We start from the raw sequence: 17686 nt of genomic DNA, 5'->3' as shown, positions 1-17686 counted from the left end.
GTGACAACAATTGCCCCCCACGTGTGCAGCATGCCACCACACAAGAGTGAAAACTACAGACGCAACGCCAAAAAGAAATATCTTTTTTTTTCGTTTTTTTTTTGGGTTTATGTAAAAGTCTGGGGCGGGTTTATGTGATGCAATGCTTCAATACGTTAGAGATTTCACTTCACAATTTATTTTTACTGATTTGTAAATTTAAAGTTATTTATTAGATTTTGATTTCATGTTTATTTTTTAATTTGAAATAAATATTTTTAAATTGTATATGTACAACTTTTTTTTTTTATTTTGCACATACAAATTTATGAATTTATTATTTATTAATTTTGCATGTAAAAATTGTATAATTTTAAAATGTAAATTGTACAAATTGTTTAATTTTAAAAGGTTAAATTTTAAATGTAAAATTTAATTTAACTTTCTTTTAATTTTTGTTTTAAATGTTACCTATTATTATTTAAAATTTTGTTTATTAAACATTTCTCAGGTTTTTTTTATTAAGCCTTTTTTAAATGTTTATTTTTATTTATTTTTTTTAGTATATGAGGTATTAATTTTATTAGTGGGCGAATTTTGAGTCACATTTTCGAACGAGTACTTTCGGTATTGGTATAAAAAAATCCAAATGCCAAATAAAATGATCGGAAAACTGATCATATACTTCACTGAAGCAGAAAATCGGGCAAATGAAACCCCTCAAAATATGTATTTCCAAACGGTGCTTCATTTGCTTTACTTTTGTGCCAGCCAAAAATGTTAACATGTTTTTTTCTTTTTAATTTTTGTTTTTGGTAACAACTCCGTTAACTCGAAATGTTAACGCCTTGTCAGGGAGGCTCTCCTTCATTCTACCGCATTTCGCATGCTGCACACGCCAAAAAGAAATTTCACCAACAAAAAAATAAATAAAAAAGAAAAAAGAAAGAGGGGAAACAAATAAAATCGAGAGATATTTCACTGTTGAATGGAGTGGAGTCTCTGTGGGCCTCTGTCTGTCCCTGACGGGCAACGACACCTGTCAACGCATGTGTGTAACGTTATTTTTGGCAAAGAAAAATAGTGAAACAATTGTGGCCGCCGCCAGAAGCTAACGTTTGTTGAACTTCTCTCCTCTGCCCATCGAAAGCCACGTTACAGGCATTCAAATGGGCCTGCGACTGGCTCTGGGGCGAGGCGAGAGGTCTATGGCATGTAAATTACTTGGACGCACATTAGGAGCAGGCAGGCCGACAGGCAGTCCGTAGTCTTCGTGGAGCAGTAGTTGATAGTTGACCATGTGCCGGGCATATTTAAGTGGCATTTAACGCCGCCGCCGATGGCAAAGAGAAATTGCTGCGTAGGGCATTGACATTCAGCGTACAGTTCATTCATGAGTTAATCATTCCGCCAATAACATTATTAATATTTTCAGCTCAACCCAAACCGAAAAAATACACAAAACCGAGAAGAAACTTTCACCTGACATGCCCTATGGGTCAGCGGGGCTCTTCACAAGCTCGTGATTCTCACGTTCATTAAAACAGAGAGACCCAAAGAAGAAGAGGGGGTCTGTCTCTTATCAAAACACTCTCAATTTTCCACAAGATATTCCTGCTTTGATCAGGTGATTGGTATACAAAATATTTGGGTCATCGGCACAGGTTAACACCCAGAAAAAAAAACAAGTCGATTCGGGAATAACTCTGCCGGAAGCGTTTCAGCGCGACTTTCTTTTCGCTTCGAACAGAAGAAGAAGGTGGAGCCACAAGAAATTATGTATGAATCATTCAAGTATCGATTCGGCTTGATACGGGCCCTGCCCTGCCCTGCCCCATCCAGTCGGCGACTGCAAAAGTAATTTCAAACATGGACAGTACCACCCATAGCCATAAGTCCATAGCCGGCAACTTGTTTTCTTTTCTTCGGTATTCAGTATTCAGTTTTTGGCTTGGGGTTCGAGACCACTTTGGCATTGACAGTTAACTGTCGGCGAGCGGAAATGCAATGCGGTGCTGTAACGGCAATCGATGGAATCAGTACATATACATCTTTCTAGCAGCAAACCAACCAACCATCCATCCGTCCATCAATCCATCAATACCGCTCCCTGCATCTCTCTCTATCAAGAACAACAGGTAGCACATTCGCTCAAGCGTAAAGCTGGCAAAAAACTTGATTAGCTTCTCCGCTCAATCGTTGACAGGAGAGAGAAGTCTCACTCCCAAAAACTACATCATCTCAGAGTGAAAGAGAGGGGATCTAGATATTATCATATATATATATATGCAGTTATGGTTATATGATTCCACTCACCTTCGACACAGTTCGGCGCTTTTCTCCCACGAATGTTTGATATTGAAATATTTATAACAATTTAAACCGCGCAGTTCCCAGCCTGGAAAAATAAAAGAACAACAAATAACATCAGATTAGACAAGGTCATAAATGGTTTAGATTTAAATTTGAATTAAATTTGCATATTTGGAGTGTCAAAAAAAGTACGATTGTACAAATAGGAAATATTTTAACATTATTTGAGTAGATATTGGACCTAAAAATTACCCTGCAATCTATCGGAATGGTTAAGGAGCTATAATCAAAGAAAAGGAGAGTACAAAATTACTTTAATACATTTTTATTCATTGATATTTAAAATTGTATGCTGCCAGAAATGTCCCTCAGCCCTCAGATGATCGTTGAAGATCGTTGATTACTAATCCTCGTCATCCTCCTCCGACGACGACGAATCACTCACTGCTGAAACAGAATCTGCCTCTGAGAAGTACTCATCAGAGTCCCAGTCCAGTTCTGTCGAGATGTCTTTGTAATGAGTGGCAGCAAAATAATGGCCATTGCATTTTTTAACAAATCCCCATTTCACAGCCATTGCCAGGACGTTCTTTATATTTTTGTGGGCATCACGTAGCTCCTGCTTAGTGAGCTCGGTGATCTGATTGTTCACTAAAAGCCGCACCAATACGTTCAACTTGATTGGTTGGTTTACAGACTTTAGAGTCTTGATGAGCTCGGTACCGGTGAATGTTGTTTTTGCCATATTTTCAATAATTCTTAATACAAATTAAGGGACAGTGACAGCGACAACAAATTGAGGGATGTAAATCTGTATAAAAGAATTAGCTTTTTACAAATGTACAGACTTTTTTTGGTGAGGAAAAACTAAAATTTACTCGCGGAATGTTTAGACGAAACTGAATCTTTTACAAAGAAAAACGTGCATACTTTGATCAATCACTGCGAACAAAATCTTTGCGGCTAAAGCTCGAATAATAGAAATCTTTAAATATTAAATTTAAATATTATTATTTAATAAACATTTAATACACAGTTTTCTCTAGGCAAGAATCTTACTAAATGAATTCCTTGAATTTCTTCCGCTTTTTCTCATAATTTAATTCAACATATAAAAGATTGCTTATCAGAAAAATCTTATTTAAATCTTGTTGTAACTCTTGAAACATTTCTTTTAAAGATTAATTTTCTATAAACATTTAAGAGACAATTTCCTCTAGATAAGTGACCTACAATTAAATCCATTGAATTTCTTCCGCTTTTTGTCATAATATAATTTAACATTTCGGAAATTGCTCTTCAGAAAAATCTTATTTCAATTTTCTTTTAATTCTTGTAAAAATGTCTTTTAAATATTATTATTCTGGAACGGTTTAAGACTTTCTTCCGCTTTTCCCCATAATTTAATTACACCTTTCAAAGATTGGTCACCACAAAACTCGTTTTGTAATTCTTTAAACATTTCTTTTAAATATTATTATTCTCTAAACAATTAAGATACAGTTCTCTCTAGACAAGAGTCTTAGTGTATTAATCCATTGAATTTCTTCCGCTTTTTCCCATAATTTAATTAAACATTTTGAAGATTGCTCACCACAAAAATCTTAATACCAGCTTCTTAATATGTAAATGCGTTGCTCTAAAGCTTAAAGCCGCTTACAAATAAAAGAGATACCCAACCAAAAAACCCCTCGACATGGAAATTTCATGGAAATTAATTTTTGAATGGTCTTAAGCTGTAAATATCCCCCCGGCGGGCGACAGCGGACTCTGGGATGTGTGACCCCAATCGACGGAGTTTAACTTGTTTTGCATAATTTATGGCCCAACATCTTGACAAACTTTCTGAAGAACAAGAATATCAAGAGTATCTAAGCTAATTGCGTTGTCTTACAGATACATAGATACATTGCATGGAAAGAAATGTGACTGTGACTGTGACTGCGACTGCGACTGGTCTTTAGAGATGATCCGTGTTTGGGTCTGGGGCCTGTGACGCTTTCATTTTCCGCCGCATGCTAAAAGTTTTCCTGGTAAAATGGGAAAGTTGCCGGGCGAAAAAAAGCACCGCCTTGCGCATTGCGCCTTGCGCCTCGTGGCAGCTTGATTGACAGCTTTCATTTAAAATCAAATCGACTGAAATATGCTGCTGCCACATGCTGCACTCTTTCCGTAGGTGTGTGTGTGTGTTGGAAGCAAACCGAAGCCGAAACAAAAAGCAAAAGCATTTCAACCATTTTTCTTTTCGAAGCACGCGCAAACATTTAAAATTCAGAGACACACAAAGCGCTGTCTCTGTGGGTCGGTACAGTTGCTACAGATTTTCCAAAAAAAACAACAACAGCACAAAATAAAATAAAAGCCACCCGATAAGTATGGGTGTTGCATGGTCATGGACTTTCACGATTTCCGTGTCCAATTGAGTCGCAAATTCGATTGAAAGACAACTGCAATTATGGTCGGGGTTTTTTCTCATAGATGACACACTGCATCCTGCCGATAAGGCTTTTGGGAGACAGCCAATTGCATTCATTATTCAGTCGGGGGGGAAATTAGAGATGAAAAGTTCAAGATTACTATTCAATTAAAGTGTCACAGGTGGGGGGCGGGGGGCAAGGCTTGTCATAAGACTCTCCCCATAGGAGGTTGAAGTCAAACCTTGTACTGTCTGCTGCATTCTCCTTGAACGTTCAACTCTTTTTGGCGACCTGCGGTTATCTTTTGAGCCCTCAAATACAGCGACTTGAACCACAAACTTTTGTAACCTTTCGCTCTGTTGCTGCATCAAAATTTTAAAGAGTTATATAATAATGTCACAAGACTCTCATAAAATGTATGTAATAAGATCAAGTGCATCAAAAACCATCAAAATTACATTTAAGATGGGTTTTTTAACATTTTATATAAAATGTATAAATATATGTATATATAAAATGTATAAATATATACAAAAAAATACTATAACATTTTTGTGAAAAAAAAATGAAATAATTCCATTAAAATATTTTCCTACACATTAAATCTCTTTTTACTCCCCATTTTCTTTATTAAATAATTCTTCTATTTTTAAATAATTAAGAAAAATATTAAATTGATACGAATTATTCTTAATCGAAAAAGATAAATAGAAATCAGATAAAAAATAAGTGTTTCGAATAGAACCAAAATGAATGGAGAAACATTGGTATCCATAGACGATTTAGAGGATTTTCTGAAAGGTTTTTTTCTTTTACATTAAAGAACTTTTTGGCAGCCCAAAGCGTCGATCACGCAGTTGGTAATATTTTCTCTGAGTTTCCCTGGGGTTTTTCCTCTCAAACATAGCCCCATTCGAGTCTTGCCCAGTCTTGTTATTTTCTTTTAACCCAATTCTTAGACCGGAACCCAATCTATAATTGCATCTTTGAATCCATGGCAAGCCATGGCCAGTCTTGTGGTCAAATGTAGCCCCATTCCATTTCATAGAACGAAGAACCCACCGACCAGCAAAAATAAAAATAAAACCCCACCCAATCTACAGGTACAGTTAGCTAACGTTCTTTTCGCGGCTTATTTGCTTACCTCGCTGCTGGACTGGTAGACTGAAAGACTGATAGACTGTGGCTAAGTGAACCGCTATTTGCCACACAATTTGTTCGAATTTATTTATTGTTTGCACATTTACCGCACAATTTATGCTTCAATGCCCCGAAATACACACCCCGCCTGCCCCCGTGACAGACTCGGTTAACTGTAAGATGTTCCACTTTAGCAGGGAGATGGATACTACGGAAAGAGACAGATTCTTGGAGTTACCCAACGTACACACATGCAACAATTGAAATTGGAGTTGCTCCGAATGGCCATTCGGTTAGAAGAAGTCTCAAGTAATTGATTTTAATGGCTGGTGATTTATTCCATCGGTATTTTTTTCGTCGTTTTCCTACACCACCTTCTACCGATGGCCATGTCACCATGACAGTCAAAGAGCGCCTCAGACTCAGCCTCAGCCTCAGCCCCTGTCTCAGAGCATTCGATTCGCTGGGAGAGCGACAGCAATTAAAGCCACGTAACTGCCAATTGTCTTTGGAAATTCTTTTGCTCTTCGACTTGGGTGCAGTCACAATCCGACAAGGTTAGCCGGTTTCTGGTCTCTGGTCTCCGGCTTAAGCTTAAGCTTTACTTTTTATTCTCTCTGTCTTCCAGCGAGTCTTGTTCCTCGACTTTTATTGAATTGTGTGCCAGATTTTTGAAATTCTTGCCAGGAAGTTTATTTTTTTTTATTTTTGCTCTCTGTTTTCTTGACTCCTATGCAAATGCTTTTGCTGCGTGACTTGGCCAAGTGTTGCTCCGTATCGTATCTCTGTATCTGCATCTGCATCTGCAGAGCTTTTGCCTGCCCGATCATTGTCTATATAATTTGCAGGGCGAAGCGCACTCACGGCTATTGCAGCATACTCACAAACGAAAAGATCTTGTGTGTGCATACAATACATTAATTAATTAATAATGTGAGAATTTCTTACGTAAAGAAAACCATGTATTAGGGCAGTCTTTAGCTACATAAAAGATACATATATACCTATTTTGCATATGGGATATACATATGTATTTCTGTGTATTTTTAACACTTTGTCAAAGTTAATGGCTGTGAAGAGTGCCAGCAAATGGCTTGAACTAGATTTTTGAAATGTCAAGTTGAGATGTGGGAACTTTTAATTGGTTTATTAGTTTTAACGACAATCTGTACTTGTTTGAGAGTCTCTTGGGGCATGGGAATATACTTTGTAATGGGAAAATGCTTGAAAAATTATGGGTATTATATTTACGGGGATTTTGGATTGGGAAACCCCCAACTAAAAGCACTCCTCGAAGAACTTTTATATGAAAATAAAGTATAAATGTTATCTATCTACAAATCAAGATATATTTCCTTAAATTTATTCCCTCCTTAAATCGGTTACCTTCCCCTCTGTTTCCCCTGTCCCCACAGAAACGTCAACGATAACAAGTCACGTATTAGATTGTGGTTAAGCCACTAGCCCAATTTTTGTAGCCCAATTTCGTAACACTCTTGGCACATAATTATCTTGATCTCATACTTTTGCTTTGCTCAACCTCAAAAAATGTACCCACTTCCCTGCCCAGGCCCTGTTTCAAAAACTTCTTTTATTATTTCCCTTGGTTCTTTTTGAAGAGAGCAAAAGTGAAAACTCGGTTGCGGTTTGCCATAAATCTTCTTTACTTTTGTGCTCATTTCATTAACCCCATTCGCTGTGCATTTCCAGCGATGTTTTACTCGTATCTTGAGCATAAAATCTTTTCGAAAAACGAAGCTGAAAGACGAGACAGACCTTCGAGGAGAACTCAATCTCCGGCGAGTGCGTAGAAAGCTTGAAGAAAAAACCAGCAAGTTCTTGTGGGGTTCTCGGAATTACTGGTTGTTTGTTTAATACTTGTATTAGCCTTTGATTGGAGTTTAATCTGCAACTAAATCCAGCTCTTTTTTGTCTAGGTTTTTTTCGAGTTCCCACAGAAATCAGTTAAGTGAAAAAGTGTTGACTTCCCTCAACCATCACATGAGTCCACCGGAAAATGTAGAAAAATTTGTTTAATTCGTTATAAACACACGCGCATTTCACGCTTTGTGATTCACTAAAGGCTTCAAATATCATAAATAATATCTACCAAAAATACACAATATAAAGTGGTGGATCCATAAATCACTTGAGTTGCTCCACTCCATGTGTGATATGTGTGTGTGTGGTGCTTGACGACCCATTAAGTTTGATCTAATCTTTATATCTAATGCCTGAACTTTTCTTGCAGTGTTTGCTTGAGTGGCAGCCAAAGAACTGTCCAAGAGAACAGCCCGGGGAGATGCTCATTTAATTAGCAGTAGCCTCCTCTTCGACAGACGGCATTTACTCAAGCGTGTCCAAAAATGTGCAAGTTGCTGTTCTAGGTCTTCTCTACTCGACTTCTCAGTTCTCGGCGCTCGGCGCTCGGCTCTCTGTGTTTGTCAGTCTGTCAATGTCGGGGTTTGTTTGTTCATCGTTTGGTTCATCAATTTGAGACATTTACAGTTAGGCACAGGCACAGGCGCAGGCGCGTGATTCTTAAGTGGCCACCAATGGCGGTACAACTTTTGACGGACTTTTGGTCTGCCTTTTCCCTGTAACTCGGGTTCTAGCTTTGGGTATGGGTTGTGGCTGTAGATTTTGGAAATGTTCCATGACACGCAAGGAAAATTGATTATTTCGGTCTTGAAGAATGTGGTTCTTAATGAAAATTATTATATTTACATAACATGTTCTCCAAAATTGCATTTATGTAAGAAAAAGTATAAGCTTTCAATTGACTAGAGGCTTCATATACCTGATGATTGAGGAATATGGAAAATTCACAAAATATCCTCCATGTAATTCTTCAGATTTCGCTCTATAGTCCATGTATTCCAGGATTCCACACTGAAACCACTGTCTTAAGCTATTTGAATATTGTAGAGATCTTTTTTTTTAGTCCTCATTATATTAACCGGCTATTTATCATACATTACTTGTACATCAGAATACATCAAAGTTCCATTCAGGAATCCATGTTAATTAAAAATGTATTACTTATATTATGACCAACCTCTAATTCTAATTAATCAATAAACTATTCGTAGAGTAAAGGAACATTTCATAAAAAAAGACAATCAATTTTATTCTTTATTCTTCTGTACAGTTCTCTTAACGAAAACATCAACAGAATCTGTTAAAAATCCCCATCCTCCGACTCCACTTTAATTAAAACAACTTGTAACCCTATCTAGCCTTGGCTTAACCCCATATCGTCATCATCTTCATCGTCATTTGGTTTGACACCAAAAAATACTTGCTTCTAAGATCTCTGACATCTCCGTCCGACAGCTAATTTAATGGCTGAGCATCATTGAGCCATTAGTTGAGTCATAAAAACAAAAAAAAAATAAAAAAAATAAAAAAGATATCTACAAATTTTAGCCCATATCTGTGTCGTGGTTTTGGGTTTATTAACAACCATCAATAGCCACGAAAGGAGGGAAAACGGAGCGGGAAAAGCGGGAAAAACTGCAATAACTGGCAATAGTTTGGCCTATTTTTTAGGCCCGACTGTGTGTGTGTGTGTGTGTGTAACCGAACCCAAGCGAACGACTGCACCTAAAACAAGTCATCGACACACCGACAGACACCTGCATATGGAAAAAGCCTTAATGCAATGCACAGAAAAAAAGAGCATATTTTTTTATGGAAAAATAAACGAAAGGAAGGCGCACTGAAGTAAACGAAGTATAGATACCCTTCTTAAATGGTATTTATATATAATATTGTAATCCGATTTCGATGAAAATATATAAAACTACAATTTCTAATGTGTGTTTCTAAGAAGTTCAGAATCTTGATGAAGGAAATAGCATCTAAAAGACTCTGTGCTATAATAACACCTTGAATATCTAAAAAAGCAACTTTAAAAAACTATATATTATTTAACAACTATTTTTAAAACCATTAGAGTACTTTTCCAAGGAAAAAACACACAGATATGGCTATATAGCATATGTATGCTGATCCAAGACTTAATCCCACCTTTTCTACAATCCAAACACCTACAAATCCCCACATAACCCCCTTCTAGGGTATCAAAATAAAAGACTTAGGCAACGAACTTGTTTGGCAGCCATGGTCTGAGTGTGTGTGTGTGTGTGTGTCTGCGCCCAGGCAGGCACAAGTGTTAATCAGCACAGCACACACGCTGCAGCTAGTTAGGAGATGGACGCATGGAATCCGCGCCAGCCAGTGGCACAAGTGGCACAACAGGTAGAGCTACTACTGCCAGAGCTGTAGGCAGGAGCCCGTCAGTCATTCAGTTAGTCAGTCAGTCAGTCGCTCAGTCAGTCAGTCAGTTAGCGCAACAAATACAGCAACGAAAATAACCGTTAAGAAATCTCGTTTCCAAAGCCCAAGTCTGGAGTTGGAAATTCTTTTTATGGAGTACCCCCCATACCCAGATTGTATTCTATATGCTGTCATGGCATGGCATTCTATGGAGCGGGACAGCCGGGAGAATGGTAATGGAGGAAGGCTTAAACAAGTTTTGGCATATGTAATAACCGTTATCGGTCTCCGGCTCGGCTCTCTGGCTCTCCGCCAGCCATATAGATCTGGTTGTAGGTGGCAAAAAAATAACTCAAGTGAAAGGCCTGTATATCTTGTATATATATTACTCTCCTCTATGAGATGATTGATTAACTTTTGTCATAACTTCCGTCATATTCTCCAGTTTCTGCACACTTTTCTTCAGCCTTCCCTGAATTGTATTTCATTTCAGTTTGCGTCTCTTTTTCGAGTGCTGTGTGTCTCTTTTTTTGTCGTGTGTTAACTCGTTTAGCAGGTTGCTTATTGGCTTTTGTGGATTTTGTAATTAGCTAAAGAATTTTTATAGCACAAAAAATGTATGGCCATGTCTATGACACAAGTCTTAACGACTGGCGGAACAGGGAGTGAGAATATGGACATGAAATATGCATTTTACTTAGGCTGAAAGCTTGATAAATGATGCAAGTCTTTCATATCTGCATAGATAATCGAAATTCTTGGCTTGGCAATAGGAATGCTTTCCTATTTCCCTAATGATCCCATTTTGATTGATCTCATGGTCTGTTTCTTGGCTTATCATCCAGGAAATAGTCTTATTTATAGAGCAAACGGTGAAAGAAAACTCCCAGTCATCATCTTTCATTTAAGCGCCTGTTAAGCAGCATGAAATCCACATTAATTGGATGAAAAATGGTTCACAAAGATGAAAGACTTTTCATTAATTTGATTCTTAATTTGGGTCAAACAACGAGATTCGGTTGCATGTTTTTAAGTGTTTTTTTTTTTTTGTCTATGAGTCTTGAGTCTGTTTTACCGACACTTTAACAACCGGAAATCATTTAACGCCGATCAAAGACAATCAATTATATAGTTAGAAACTCTTAGAATCGCCAAGACAGAGAATTCTTAAAGACATAATTGGCAGGCCAGTAAATATTTCCAGCTTCAGTAAGAACGATAGGATTATACTCTGAGAATATCGACTAAAAGATGCCTCGTATATGGGATGGATTTGGGATACAGGCTTCGGCTTGATGCAATCATTACAAAATGCATGTCTTTAAGCGTTTAGATACCTTTCTTTTTAAGTAAATTTATAAGTAATACAGCTCTAGCAACTGAGGCCTTTCGGAGCTTATAGAAATTAAAGACTTCATGGAACCACCTCCTTCTATAAGTAGCCTTTCATAAATGAATATTTATATTCATTTATATACTTATATTCTGGAAACTATGGCTAAAACAGATTCTTAATCCATTTTATATACCGAAAACATTTTCGTCTACGTCTTACATATTTCTTTTAAAATACCTTAACACCCCTATAATCCACTAGAACCAATTATAATCGCAGAAACACCCAAAACCAATTGGTACCCACTTGCCATTTGGTACACTCGTACACTCGTATAATTATATGCGCTTTTGATTTATGCGCTAAGCTCTTATTTTGGCTTGGTTTCTGTGCCACACCTGCGTCCGCATATAACCACGCACACGTGTTCCCAATGTGTATCCCCCATGCAGTACGGAATTCAAGTTTAATTTTTGGGCTTGGGATCGGGCTGGAGGTTTGCTTACCATTTGGACAGGAGAACGCCTCGTCGGCGGTGATTGTGTGCAGCAATTGGCACAGCAGCAACGACGACAGCAAAGCGGCCAGCCAATGCGAATTGGCTGCCGTCGAATGGTTCATGTTGGCCCGATTAAATGACCAATTGAGCGCAAAGTCGTCTGGTCAACAATCTGCAATGAAAAAAAGTGAAAAGTAATGTCAGTAGGGTTCACATTTTTCCCCCTTTTTTTGGTCTACGAATATTCTCTACGCTCTCAAATCGAACATACAATAATCGAGTGGAAATTAGTTTATGGCCTCGCCCAAATACAAAACTGGTTGCCTCATTCACACCTCTCTCGCACATACAGGCTCTTGGACTATGATACAAAATAAATGATTAGCAAATTTATTCCCCCCCACTGACTCAGACTCTGCTCGGAGCACGTGTTTCTCTGCGGCTGAATGCGGTTTTAGAAAGTTTTAGACCGCAGTGTGGCAAAAGAATTTGCATACTATATTTGGCGTCCCAGTCCCCTCCTTGCCTCTTTGCTCTCCGGTTGAAGGTGAGCCATTAATTTAACTAATGTTCGCTTTAATGCATTTGCTATATAAAATTTGGAATTTCTGAGAGATGACTTTCAGGCAAGAGAAAATCAGTTATTGGGGAGAACTTTGAACAGTGGAATTTCTGAGAATAGCTTATACAGAGAGCTTTTGTGCGGTTGGTATACGAGTTGTTAGCTGAGACTTTGGTTTGCTTCATTCTGATTCATTTTATTCAGAAATATACTGAAAATTGTTACAGAAGTATTTGTATTAAGCCAGACAGAGCTCTTAAACGATGGAGGTACAATAAAACAGATCTTAAGACGTACAGTAAACAGGCTAAGAGATTAATATTTCTTTTGTCCACAGATCTTTCCTTAGAATTGTAGCTCTAAGAATAATAATAAAACAATCTAGTCCTATTTTAAGAGATCCTATCACAGAGGTTTAAATCTGTTATATGTATTTAATATTTTTTTCTTTGAATTCTAAAAAATTTTCAAAAATATTTAGGTTTAAATTTTGTATAGAATTAATTTTCTTACTCATTTTTTATTATTTATTCTACCTCAATTTTCTACCTCATTTATAGGTTTTATTTATTCCACTTTACAAACCGCCTAATAAATATTTCTTTGAACAATAATGACTCATAATGAATTAATTCAATTGCCAGCTTGAATGTTCAACCGAAAAATACTTCATCATGAACTTGTTTAACATTTTTAACACTCGACACACAAAAATACTCGTATGTTACCAACAAAAGTCAAGAGTCGAAATGTTTAAGGTTTTCTTCTACGATATATGCATATTTCACGATTGCGTTTCTCTGTCTTTACGTTTGTATATACGTCTGAACTTGTTTGCAGGCACTGTGACTGTGTGGGACTTTTCATTCATATCTAAAGCTAAACTAAATACAGTCTGTCTGTGTCTGGGGCGGGGTCTGTTCGTGCGGCTTGCCCCTGGCACCTTCTACCGTTTTGTAAACGGAGATCGAGGCGCAAGGTTGCCGTTATTGTCAAGTAATTATAGCCTGGCCAACACGAGATGCACTGTTACTGGTGCATTTGAATTTTTTTGTATTTGTTTGCTAAATTAACTTGTTTTTTTGGGGTAGAGGCTACTTGAAGTCAAGTATTTTTTGGGGTTTAGACGGTAAAGATAAGGTCAAGTTTTCTACCCTTTAATAAAAATTTTTGTGGGATTTACTAAATTGTTGAGAAACTTTCAAACTTAATTTTGGCTTAAAACTTTGACATTAATCAATTTATATTTTTTGAGATTTATTAAACTTTTTGATAGGCTTTCTATTACCAAAATTGCGTTGCGATTTTTGACATGAATGAGTAAAAATTTTTTGAGATTTAATGAGTTAGAGTTAATCAGTTATTTTTATTAGTCATTTTTTTAACCAACATTTTTTAAATGAAAGGGTTTGTGTTTTTTTTTTTTAGAAATTTCTGTGCTGTTTTCTGTGCAGTTTTTTGGGAATATTCTAAGTTCAATTGATTGATGATTAATGTTTTGTTCACTTTTGGGCTGGAGATTTCAATATACAAGAGAACTTCATTGAGATTTGGTTATTTGCCGTTCTAAATTTAAAATTTTTTGAATTATTTTTAGGCATATTTTTCACCAATGTTAGATTCACCTTTTTTTTTTTGGATATTTAAGAAATTTAAAACGGTTTCAGTGCTTTGTTTTAGTTTAATGACCGCAAGACAAGGTCCGTTTCGTTTAACCTATTGAATGATAATGTTTATTGAAATTGTTTTGAATCTTATCCTAGGGTACAATTGTTTTTATGTTTATTGGAGAGCGAGATTTCTCCCATGCACATTTTGAAGAGAGTACCACTTGATTAGTATTAGAGCTAGCAATCTCCGCCTGAGTCTATGGAAATGCATGATCAGCATTAAGTGGCTTGTGGAAAGAGGCCTACAGAATCAGCATGAGTCCGTTTGGATTCTGCGTGAGTTTTGGAGAAATGACTGATCAGCAGCTAGCTGATCCGCACTCAAGAGGCCGATTATGTTGTTGTGCAAAAGGAATGTTCATGTATAATATATGTATTTATATATAAAACAGACTGTTACATATGTGCATGCATGGTTTCACTACCACGCAAAACTCTGTTCAAAAAGCATTGAAATATTATCAATGAAAGTCCCAATGTTTTTCCATTTTTAAACATAAAATTATTTTGCTTACATCAGACATTTTGAATATTTTCCTCGTTTCCATTGGACTTTTTTCATATTTAAATTTTATTACTTTTCTTACAAATTTGCTTTTGTATGCCCGGGTCCAAAGCCAAAGCTGACATCATATAAGATTTTTATTTTCCACTTTATTTGTAATGCAAAACCTTCAAAGAAATCCCAACAGAGGGACAGACAACAAATCAGACGCCGACCAGTTTCAAAAACTCTGTCCATTACCAACTTCCGCAAATTGTGTTTGAAAGAAATCTCAATCCCAGCTTAAAATTTAGTCAAACGCGAAGGCAAACGCCCTGCCTGCCACTTGTTTCATTTGCAATGGGATACCTCTCGTACCTACTCTCAAGAAATATTAGATAACTTTGTTGCATGCGAACACCGAACACCAAAGGCTTAAGACCGAAAAAAAAACATACACATACAATATGTATATAAAAATAAATGAATAAAAGCCATTCAAAAGCGGCTTTGGCCCGGAGACTGAATCTGGTCTTGGCGGCTTTTTATTGAGGGAAAAAAAGAGACGGGTGAAAATAATTTGCAAGTAAGCCCAGCCAGCGCCTGCACGCACGCACCAGCAGCACCAGCACCAGGCCCAGCCCCACTCAACGCTAATTAAGAAAAATAGAGAGATGCCTGACGATGCCAGAGAGCTCTTGTCTAGTTTTTGAATACCCTTTAAGGGGGTACGAGGTTTAGAAGGAGAAGTTTGGAAGGCAGGAAAGGCGGCAGCTTTGATCGGCATTCAACAGAGAGTCCCAGTCGAATATGTTGCTATAAAGAGTCTATGGAATAAATCTTTAAAAAGAGTATTCTTTTAAATGGTTGCGTATTTCATATAGCTTTCATATTCCAAGGCTTTCAAAGATTGCATTATAATAAAATTTTACACAATTTATCCAAGTTTTATTGAATTTTCCCTCGTGTGCCTCGACAAAAACCGCGCCTCCAACTGCTTAAATATAATATTAGGAGCATCGAAAATTCTATCTGTTAGAGCATCTTAGTCTTCGACTATCCCTTCTTGTTGTTCAATTTTATATTTGTAATTAAAAAATCTTAATATAAGCAAAAAGGGCATTGAATTATGCAATGCGTTTGCTATGTTGTTATTTTCTTTGGCGTGGAATTTTCTCAGTTTAAAGTTTGAAACTCTTGTTGCAGCTGCTGCTGCCACAAGTTGCAAGCCGCAGGCTTTGAGCCAGCCGCATTTTCTGTGCAATTAGCTGGCTATGCGGTTTGGCCCAGAAAGCAACTTGCAGCAGCCGCCACAGCCGCTGTCAAACAACAAACTTGTTCGATACCTAACTGTTTTCCCCCTGTCCTACCTGTGTGTGTGTGTGTTTGTATTGTTTATCTACCTGCCCGACCGCGTAAATATTGGTGTGGCATGTGTGGGTGTACTAGCCAAAGCATTGTTTGGCCAAAACGCAAAGCAAAGTCTGGTATAAAGTCGGATAAACTAAAATAAACTCAAGTCAAACCTAAAGTCAAGTCTAAAATCTTGACAGTAGTCGGCGGAAAGGCGCCAAAAGTTATATACATTTTGCAGGCAAATGTCGTATTTACTTTGCTGTTTAATGAAGCGCCGCCGTCGCTCACAGCACACCGGAAAAAGGGGGGCGTGGATGTGGGCGATGTGGAGGCTATGACCTACCCATACCCGTGCCCATACCCATATCCACAGCCCCGTAGACAGCATTGTCATTAGCCCATAAGCTGTGACTGTGAAATCTGTGAATTTGTGAATTCATTGAAGGTTAGATGGCATCTGTATTCACATTAAAATTTTTTTGGTAATGATGAATTTAAATTGATTTTTGAACTAAATGAAAAACACAACAATTTGAGATTTTAAATGGGGGAGGCGGTAATTTATAGAAATGTACGATGTATGTATCTACGAGTAAAATGTTGTAATATATATAAGTAATATTTTTTTCACTGATAACAATTAAAAAACAAACATTTACTTGCAAAAAAACATTAAACAACCATCAAAATCACAATAACACACACAAATTATTTAACTTAAGAAAATGCACTTAATTCTTGCAGAAATTATCCAAAAAAATGATTTCCATCAAAAAAATATATATTTAAAACTTTGTATTAAAATAAATATTTAATAAAAGAACAAATAATACAAATTAATAAAAAAAAAAAAATAATAATAATAAATAAAACAATAACAATTATTAGTATTTAATTTATTATTATTATTTTATTTATTATTATATATTTTTGTTAATTATTATTTATTATTTTATTTCAACTAAACAATTTTTCTTCAAGACCACTTTTTTCTTTTAAAAAAATTATTATTAATACAAATATTAATAGATTTATACCAAAATGAGTACTTTCAATAAACAATATTTTGTTTCATAGAAGAAAATAAATTGTTTGATTAAAGCACTCCACATAAAATATATAATTTATTTGTAACCACTTTTTTCACACAAATTTTTTTAATTCCGAAAGAAAGACTTATTATCTACTAAGTGTAGACACATATATCCAAACTATAAATTGTACTCCAATTTATAAATACCGCTTCCCTTTCTCATTAAAACCCCCCTTCAAGTGCTTTAACTGTCTAATAACGGGTAATATCTGAGAATTTTCATTCATTCAGGAGACTAATTTCTTGATTGATAGCCGCCAGCGCAGTAATATTAATTTAGCCAAAAACAGTTAGAAGTCAACACCCTGGCGAATAAGTATTCGGCTGACAGGGCATTATATAATCACGGCTAATGAGCATTTGGACAGACTGACAGCCGACAGCAGCACGAACCGATTCGAGCAGCACGAACTAAGCCAAGAGGCTTACAACTCAAAAATAGACAAATTGGCCAACAAAACATTTTCGAATTCTCTCCTGAAAGCCGAGAAATGCAAAACTTGCAGCCGATGGATGCACACTGCATACCGCACAAATATGCAAATATGTTTGCGCG

General features: G+C 36.6%; 1 protein-coding gene across 2 annotated transcripts in view; it reads right to left on the bottom strand.

Annotated features, from left to right (window-relative positions):
- Positions 1-17686, bottom strand: part of LOC6593530 — a 45758-nt gene that overhangs the window by 12821 nt on the left and 15251 nt on the right. For both annotated transcript variants that reach the window (XM_026987884.1, XM_026987885.1), the window contains 2 exons: positions 11973-12137; positions 2296-2377 (listed from right to left, as the gene is read on the bottom strand). In XM_026987884.1, coding sequence (XP_026843685.1) covers positions 2296-2377; positions 11973-12087 — 197 coding nt within the window. In that variant the 5' untranslated portion in view covers positions 12088-12137. The remainder of the gene's footprint in view (positions 1-2295; positions 2378-11972; positions 12138-17686) is intronic.

Source organism: Drosophila persimilis, unplaced genomic scaffold (genome assembly GCF_003286085.1).
Source record: "Drosophila persimilis strain 14011-0111.01,24,50 unplaced genomic scaffold, DperRS2 tig00000124-arrow-pilon, whole genome shotgun sequence".
Taxonomy (NCBI): Eukaryota; Metazoa; Arthropoda; class Insecta; order Diptera; family Drosophilidae; genus Drosophila; species Drosophila persimilis.
Note: the sequence above shows the minus strand (reverse complement) of the source record. Positions and strands in the feature narration are given on the sequence as shown.